At 41.6% G+C, this 9,003-nt stretch overlaps 1 protein-coding gene across 1 annotated transcript; it reads left to right on the forward strand.

Moving 5' to 3' along the window:
• The first annotated feature begins 1,810 nt into the window (after positions 1 to 1,810).
• On the forward strand, positions 1,811 to 3,433 carry Lrr47 (Leucine-rich repeat 47). Its single transcript, XM_067769797.1, has 2 exons — positions 1,811 to 2,513; positions 2,571 to 3,433. The coding sequence occupies exons 1-2, from the start codon at positions 1,941 to 1,943 to the stop codon at positions 3,255 to 3,257; spliced, it is 1,260 nt and encodes a 419-aa protein (XP_067625898.1). The 5' UTR covers positions 1,811 to 1,940; the 3' UTR covers positions 3,258 to 3,433.
• Positions 3,434 to 9,003: the final 5,570 nt, after the last annotated feature.

Below are 9,003 nucleotides of genomic sequence, written 5' to 3' on the forward strand. Positions count from 1 at the left end.
CACCTGTTCCTGTTAGTCGAAAAATTGCAATAGGCGATTTTGCAAATACTTCACCTGAAATGTAGCTGACCATTTGAGCTTATTTTGGGTTTTGTGTGTTAAATTTATAAATTTAATTTAAGAACGTTTTCTGCAAATTCTTAAATACACTTTGCTTTTCAGGCGATGCTGCTCAACGTTCACAGCAAACACTGCATTCTATGAATTGGATCTTGGTCTCAATGATGTGGTACGCAAATACTCTGAACCCCTGGAAGAGCATGCGAAGATTTCAATGTTTAAACCCGGTGAAAATGACTGTCCATCTGGTGTATTGATTCGTTCAGAAAATTATTTGTCGGCGTAATGATTTAGATGGTCCCGATTGCGGCATGATCTTTATGCAACACATCCCAAGAGGCATGTATTTCTTTTTGGTACAAACTGAGCAGGTATATTTAGGCACAAGGCACACTTGAAACTGATCTGATGAGTAGTGTCTTGAGTTTAAATATTTTTCCATAGCAATGTGGCATGTTTGATCACTTCAGCAATGATATGATAATGCATTTAATAAAAAATAAAAAATAAGTATTTAAACATGCAAATATTGTGATTGTGAGTATGTGGTAGTAGTTGTATTTATTCTGAAAGGAAAAGCGCTGTAAAACATGTATGCTTAAATCTTAAATAAAGCAAATCTGTATCAACATAAAGCTATAATAGAAAATTTTCGGTTTTGTAAAATCGGATTGCAACAATCGTCCAGAGTGTATCATTCAATCATTTCAGGGACGCGGGACGGATTTGGTAGCAATTTTGCGGGCAGTAGTACATTCTGCTTTCCGCACAAGAATTCTGTTTTAATTTTAACAGAATTCTTGTGTCGTGTAGAGGAATTTAACAGAACTGTCACATTTGTCAGTGCCATTCAAACCTTTTGTTGCTCTTTGCTTACGTATTACTTGGTCGTGTCGTGTCGTACGACTGTCGCTAGGTGTGCATGGCTCCATAAGAATACATGCAAGGAATATTTTGTCGCTACATGCCGCGTCGTAGGTTCATTCAGAACCTTTATTTAGGGCATATATGTAATACCAAAGAGGATAAATACAATAAGAGCCGTCATTCGTTATTTTTTTGGCATTTACTCGATGTATACTGAGATTTTCGTGGGGTATTTGTGTTTATTTCTCAACTGTATTTAATTAATTATTTAATTCTCTTTCCAAAAATCACAGTTGCACAAGGGCCTACACGGCATGGATAAATGCGAGACAATTAAAAATATCCCTCTCAGAAAACATTCGGCATACATTTTTTCAATTTCCAGCGAGATACTCGCCACAAAATAACGAGTGACGGCTCTTATTGTATTTATCCTCTTTGGTAATACTCTTATATTGCTAATAGAAAACATGATATCTTATCTGTCAAATGCCTGACAGGATGTTCAATATGGATACTTTTTAGCGTTTTGACAGGAGTGTGTTCAATATGGCAGCGCCTATCTTCAGCGGGTGATAGAAAGAGATACAGAATGAGACAGCGATAGTCAAATACAAATCAGGTGATCCAATCACTTTGGAATTTTGACGTATATGCAGAAGATATCACACTTAGTTATCATTCACAATGATAGAAAATGCTCGCAGTGTGTTTTGAATTCGAAATCAAAACAAGACATCCTATACAATTTTTGTGATTGTTGCAGCATAAGTTGAGCAGCAATCATCTTTTCTTCAGCTCGATTTACTCGATTTTTTTGAGAATCGAATCGAAAAAATCGATTCTCCAAAAAATCGTATCGAATCCACATCTACTGCTAATATTGGACACACAGTTTGAGAGCTAATGTAAACTTTAAATGGCATTGGCAATTTGGGTACTTCTATTTATTTGGGAAAAGGATACAATTAATTAGAATAATATAATTTATGTCCATATAAATCAACTTTAAAATGAAAATCCTTTGTGAGACAGTGGTGCAGGATCGACAAACACAGCGCAATCGCTCCCTGCGCTACGTGAAATCAACTTTGGCCGTGGGCTACAATAATTCCGCAAAAGATGCAGATGGCAAAAACATAAGGCAATTGGAAATCATGCACTTTACGCCACAAAACAAAGTGGGTGAACGTTTCAAAGTAACAAATAATATTGAGAAAATATTCTCGAAATTTTTACGTGATGGCAAAGTGACAATTGGTTTTAAAGAACCACCAATCAACCTCATGATCAATTGCGATCCAATACAATTGAAAGGATTCCTACACACTATCAAGCTGGGCTTGGAAGGCAAGGATTCGATGAATTTAAGACTGAACATTGCTGCCGCCACGGCAATACCACAACGGTCCCAGCCGCAAGAAAAAATGACTATTGTGCGACGGGGCGACTATCCCATTAAAGGCTTTCCACGAACATTGAAATCGTTAAAAATTGCTAATATACAATTGCTCAAAATTACATTTGATATTTGCTCATTGAGGAATCTAACGGTGCTCGATTTAAGCGATAATCAAATAAACAAAGTGAGAATTATTTTAGTATAATTTTTCTTCATACCTAAAATATCCATTCATTTTTAGGTGCCACGTGAAATGGGTCGCCTATCGCTGGTTTCTTTTGCCATCAACAACAATCAGCTGGGCACTGCCAACGAATGGGATTGGTTGCGTGGTAAACAAATCCAAAAATCATTGCGCGAATTAGATTTGTCCAACAACGAATTAACATATTTTCCACATGATCTCATACGCCTAGAGCAACTGGTTGGCCTGAAATTAAGTCATAACAAAATTAAACGTGTTCCATTTGGGTTTCGGCGTTTACGTAATCTGAGAAACTTGTATATCGCTTCAAATTTACTTTCCTCATTACCTTCCGATTTTAATCTGATGCGTATACTTGTCTTGGATGTCTGGGGTAATGAATTTGGCATGAAAATGGATCATCGTATCAGTGGAGAACACAATGTCCATAGTGCTCCGCCACTGTGGCTTTCAGCAGCGCGCACTGTTTGTCAAAATAAAGTACCTTATTCAGCGGCTACCGTGCCTTGGTTGTTGCTTGATATTCTAGCAGAATCACCACTTTGTGCTTGTCGGAAGATATGTTTTGATACACCAATCATTGAACGTGCAGTTATGGCCACTCTTGATAATATAAAGACGTTAATCAGTAATAGAGAACATTTAATATATGCCGATATAGTCTTGTGTGGCGCAGGATGTGCAGGACGAAAGCAAGTACTTAGCTATGAGCAACAGCCCTAACGGAGGATTGAGAACTATTGCCCTTACATCTTTGATGATAATTTTCACTACTTTATATCATAGAGTCTATAAAATTTTGAACTACACAATTTCCGTTAACATTTTTTATTTGATTAGACATACATATGTAGTAGGTATTTAAGTGCTTTGCTCGATAAACGCCGTAATATAGCCGATATATCACATTTTATTTCAAACAAATGAAACTAAAAACTGAAGCACGAGAGATGTAAATGAAGGTCGCAGTGCATCGAAACCTAATAATAAGAACTACAAACTTTTATATTCGCCTTTTTTTGTGGTTCGGCCGAATCCGAATTTTTATATTGAAAGCTTTAATCTTAATAAATGTGTACTACTACTCATGACCGCTTCCCAAGGCAGTCGGTTCCATGTACCGGAGCGACTCGGGACTTTTCCCGACCAAGGACTGTCTTTTCAATGTAACCCTATTTAATTTGTTGTGTCCCTACTACAAATTGCCATCCTCCCAGCAGCTCCTTGCAGCGGGTCTGCGCCATACTCTCCTGCTCCGGGAAGGTATCGAACCCAACCCGGTCCGTCTCCTGACCCCGGCCCTCAGAAATGGATTTGTTGCGTTTGCCGGAAAATAATCTTTTTAGGACGGTCAATGGATGGTTGCATAGGACAGGTTCTGGGCTAGATCCCAAATCCAGACGTCCTCGTAACTTTTATAAATCTTTTGTGCCTCCTTGCTGTTCACGCCCAAGGGCGTCCCGTAGTCTACGCCTTAGCGCTCCCACTACCTTCCAGCAGCAGATCCCAAAAACAGACGTCCTCGTAACTTCTATAAATCTTTTGTGCATTCTTGCTGTTCACGCCCAAGGGCGTCCCGTAGTCTACGCCTTAGCGTCCCCACTACTTTCCAGCAGCTCTGCTGCTCAGCAAGCCACAACAACTTTCATAAATACAAATCTTTTACAGACAGCCGCTTTGCTGCCCTCCCTATCCCGACTGATGCTCGCCAAGGAGAGCGTGCTTTCCGCAAGGTCATTGAATCCGCCTCGGCTCGCATTATTCCCGCTGGAATAATTCCCGAAATTTGGCCTCATTTTCCCGCGGAGGCCGCAAATTTAGCGAGAGAACGTGACGTGTAAGACAGCTCGATCCCGGCGACCCTCAAATAAGGGATATAAACCCAAGCATCAGATTGCTTGTGGATGAACACAAGCGGGCGAAATGGGAGGATCATCTAAGTAGTTGTAACCTCTCTGCCGGTGTGGGTAAGCTTTGGTCCACCCTAAAGTCCCTATCGAATCCGTCCAAGCCCCCCAGCGGGTTAGGGGATCAGAATATACCCGCGGGAGGTATGCCTGTCGTAAGAGGCGACTGAAATACCAGATTCAAGGGGCTGTGTAGCGCAACCCTTCAGTTTGCCAGCGCAATATATAGCTTCTCCAAACCCAATTGTCAACCTCACCTATCCGCGGCGAATCCTGTTTCACGAACAGAAGAGCCTCTGGCGACCCCAAGCTCCTCATGGAACTTGGGGTGGGGAGGGAGGGTATGGTCTGAAGGTTTAATGTGGCCACATAAATCGTTCCCGAGATGGTCGGGCTAGCACCTTAATGGTGCTATAGTACAGGAGCGTACCGGATCTGTATCCGGCAAAGGACCATCACATCGATAACACTCCCCAAAGCCTTCGGGGAGCAACCTTGTCGCTACAACAACAACAATCCGTCCAAGCACAATGACAAAATTTCCATCGCCTTTGGCGATAAAGTGCTGTCGGATGCGAAAAAATGCGCGATCGCTTTTTGCCGACAATATATAATGCATTCTACGGTTGACAAAGTTAGACGGAGGGCCAACAGACACGCACATAAACATAAATTCAGTGCGTCCTCAATTACCATCACCGCCAAAATGGTTGAGGATGCCATCGGTCAAGCTAAACCATCTAAAGCAGTGGGCCCAGACGGCATAGCCATGCCGATGCTTAAAAGCCTAGGAAAAAACGGTTTCAAATATTTAGCACGTGTCTTCAACCTGTCTCTGTCCACTTTGTCATCCCCGAAAAATTGAAAATGGCCAAGGTGGTCCCACTACTAAAGCCTGGGAAACCAGCTAACATACGAGATTTATATCGCCCGATAACTCTTCTATCGGCGTAGCCAAGACAGTTGAAGCCATTTTGCTCCCCTATTTCAAAGCAAATTTGCAACTAGCCTGTCATCAGCATGGCTTTAGAAAACTGCATAGCACAACCACAGCATTAGCACCCAGATAAATTGCGGTTTAAATCAAAACCCCCATCATAGAACAGTACTCGTTGCGATAGACCTATCAAAAGCTTTTGATACGGTCAACCATGGCACGTTACTGCAAGACCTGGAAGGGTATACTCTTACCCCAAGTCTTGAAAGGTGAACCGAAAAATTATCTGGGTGGTCGGCAGGCATCGGTGCAATTTAGAAACGCAACGTCAAAACCAAGAAGAATTAAACAAGGGGTGCCACAGTGTGGTGTCCTATCCCCACTTCTGCTTAACTTCTACATATCGAAGCTACCTTCACCACTAGAAGGAGTGACTATCGTTTCCTACGTCGATAACTGCACAATAATGGCCACAGGCCCAGGCCCAGAGATCGATGAGCTTTGCAACAAAATAAACGGCTACCTCCCTGATCTCTCCAGTTTTTGCACCTAGCGAAACCCTGACATTATCACCGGCGACCTTATTTACAATATGGACGTCACAAATGTCGACCATTTTGAATATCCACGCCTATTGCAGTACGCTACCGACTGTCTTACACCCCAACATCTTGGATATGACGTTTGATCAGGATCTACATTTTGGTGAGCATGCAGCCGAAATTGTACCGTTTTATATATGAGTGTTTATTTAATTAATGAAATAAGTTAATTGTTATATTTTAAAGTTAATGCGTCAAAGTATATCAATTGAAAGATAAAAAAGTAATAAAGAAGAAGATAAAGAATGTTCTGGCAACACAGTTGCCAGATGTATATATAAATAATTTAATGTCGTGGCGCTGCTATATCGTTTCATACATAACATTTTTCCTCCTCTGCAAGGGCTAAGGTGAGTATCCGACAGGTGCCCTTCTCTGTCTGGTTGATCGCCGTGGAATTTGAGGTATCCTACTTGTTTCGGGTGTTGTATGCGGTGTCGATGTAGGATTTTGCTCTATTGTATTATTGGCCGAAGCAAAGCCTTCAAAATCTTCCGATCCCCACGATTCGTTTTGCGCCGTTTCAGTAACCACTGGTTGCGTTATTGCTTCAGCGCTATCTACTTCAGCTGATGCCTCGGTTTCATTAGTGTTGTCTTTGGTTGACAGCCTCGCCTTGTAATAATCAACTTCCCGAGCTGTTTTATCAGGTCCAACCGGGGCTTTGCGTATTTGGTCCACATGCCGTTTTACACTTTCCCCGTTGAAGAGTATTTCATAGTGCAGATCACCTAGACGTGCGTTTATGGTTCCCCTGAGCCACTTGCAAATTCGTGGATTTCCAGACAAAAAGTAAACATTTTGATTTGGTTCAAACTCTAATAGTTTTCTTGGACTTTACGTATTGCTTCTCTTCTACCTTCTTTGAAATTTCCTCTGGTCGAATCAGATTCAACCTTGTGCGCAACCCCATAAATAATAGTGCTGGTGATGACCCTGTGGTTGCATGCGGTGCGTTTTTATATTGCCTCAAAAATGTATTCAAATTTGTCTTTAATGAACTCTTCGAAGTACCCATCGCTTTCAGTGCTTTCTTGACTGTTTGTACGCTACGCTCTGCTTGTCCGTTAGTTGCTGGGTGATACGGCGCTGAATATTTGTGATATTTAACACCAACTGCTGTCATAAAGTTGTTAAATTCTGCAGAAGTTAAATTTGTTCTATTATCAGAAACGACAGTTGGCGGCACGCCGTAAGTCGCAAACACTTCGTCCAACAACGCAATTGTCGCCGTTGCTGTTATAGATTTAGTAACTCTCACTTCTAACCACTTACTGTATGCGTCCGAGATTACCAGCAACATCGCTCCCTCGAAAGGTCCCGCATAGTCGATATGAATACGTTCCCATGGTCCCTTGGGGTATTCCCAATGATGATCCTCACTTTTTGCCGGTTTGTTTGCTTGTCTTGCACATGCATCACATTGGTTCGCAATATTCTCGATATCATTGTCTATGCACGGCCAGTATATGAATGAGCGAGCAATCCCTTTCATCTTAACAATTCCTAAATGCCCCGTGTGTAATTTGTCAAGCAGTTTGTTTCGATATTTTGGTGGAATAACAACACGATGTTCGAACGTCAAACATCCGGAGGACAACTTATAATTGACTTCTGGGGATTTGTACCCTGCCCTTTTCAAGCACTGGCCACTTTCCAGTAGTTTAATTATTTTACCCATTCCTTCCTCTTTTCTGGACTCTCTGCTATGTGTTCTGAACTTAGTGGTAATTGGTTGATTTGGCGAATCATGAAGCGGTCGAACTCATCATATTCGTCTAGATTCGTCATGGCTGTCTGCTGCAACTGCTTAATTTGTAATGATTTCGGTGGCCGAAAGTGGGCGAGTGAAAGATAGTCGGCTTTCGCGTTCGCCTTTGAGTTCTTGTACACTACCTCGAAATTAAATCTGCTTAAAAAGTCTGCGTATTTCGCCATTCTACTTATGCATAATACTGGAAGCGATTTGTCAGGTTGTAATATTTGTGACAATGGCTTATGACCGGTGATTAGTGTCCAATGACGCGCGTATAAATATTTGAAAAATTTCTGAACCGCCCACACAAATGCCAATGCCTCTTTGTCAATCTGTGGATAGCGTTGTTCTGTAGCATTAAATGTTCGACTTGCGTATGCAATTGGTCGTTCGGTTCCGTTCTCTAAACGGTGTGAAAGCACGGCTCCTAGTCCTGTTGGACTCGCGTCTGTTGCCAGTAGTACAGGTAGTGTTGGGTCGTATGGCATCAACACTTGAGGTCAAACCAACGTCTCTTTCAATAGGACAAACGCTGCGTTTGCCTCCTTAGTCCAATAAAATGTCTCTCTTTTCAGCATATCCTGCAATGGCCGTGCACTTGTGGCCAAATCTGGAATAAATGCGCTATAATATGTGGTTTTTCCTAAAAACAGCTGTAACTTTTCGAAAGTCGTTGGCTTGGGAGCGTTTAGTACCGCTTCAATGTGTTTTTCGGATTTATGTACGCCCTGTTCGTCGATGCGGTGGCCAAGGAACTCCACCGATGGTGTCGCAAAGACACACTTTAACTTGTTCAAATGCAAACCATGTGATTTAATGCGATTTAGTGTCGTTTCCAAAACTCTCAGTAGCTGCTCGAAGTTTTCAGCAAATACCAAGATACCATCAAAAAAATTTAAAACATTTGGGACTCCCTGTAACACAGTCTCCATTTTTTTTGCCAGATAGCTGGAATATTTGCTGCTCCATATACCGAACGAGTATGTCGTATTAACCCATGCGTCACTGTATTTAATGTCAATACATGCGCAAACTGCTCGTCAATTGTTAAATGCGTATATGCATCCGTTATATCTAAGTGACCAAATATTGTAGCGTTTTTCATTTTATTAAACAAATCTTCTGCTTTTGGAATCGGGTGTTCGTCGATGATCATTTTTGGATTGACAGTGGGCTTATAATTACCGGTAATGCGAATACCCGCATTCTTTTTTGCTACTACGTGTGTTGTTGAGGCCCATTCTGAATGCTCCACTCTCTTGTAAAA

Source organism: Eurosta solidaginis, chromosome 2 (genome assembly GCF_040869045.1).
Source record: "Eurosta solidaginis isolate ZX-2024a chromosome 2, ASM4086904v1, whole genome shotgun sequence".
In the NCBI taxonomy this organism is placed as follows: domain Eukaryota; kingdom Metazoa; phylum Arthropoda; class Insecta; order Diptera; family Tephritidae; genus Eurosta; species Eurosta solidaginis.

What these genes read in the sequence shown, in the direction of transcription:
- Lrr47 (XM_067769797.1), top strand. Translation starts at nt 1,941, where the DNA reads ATGAAAATCCTTTGTGAGACAGTGGTGCAGGATCGACAAACACAGCGC. An exon ending in GCGATAATCAAATAAACAAA is followed by an intron (nt 2,514 to 2,570) that starts GTGAGAATTATT and finishes ATTCATTTTTAG; the next exon opens with GTGCCACGTGAAATGGGTCG.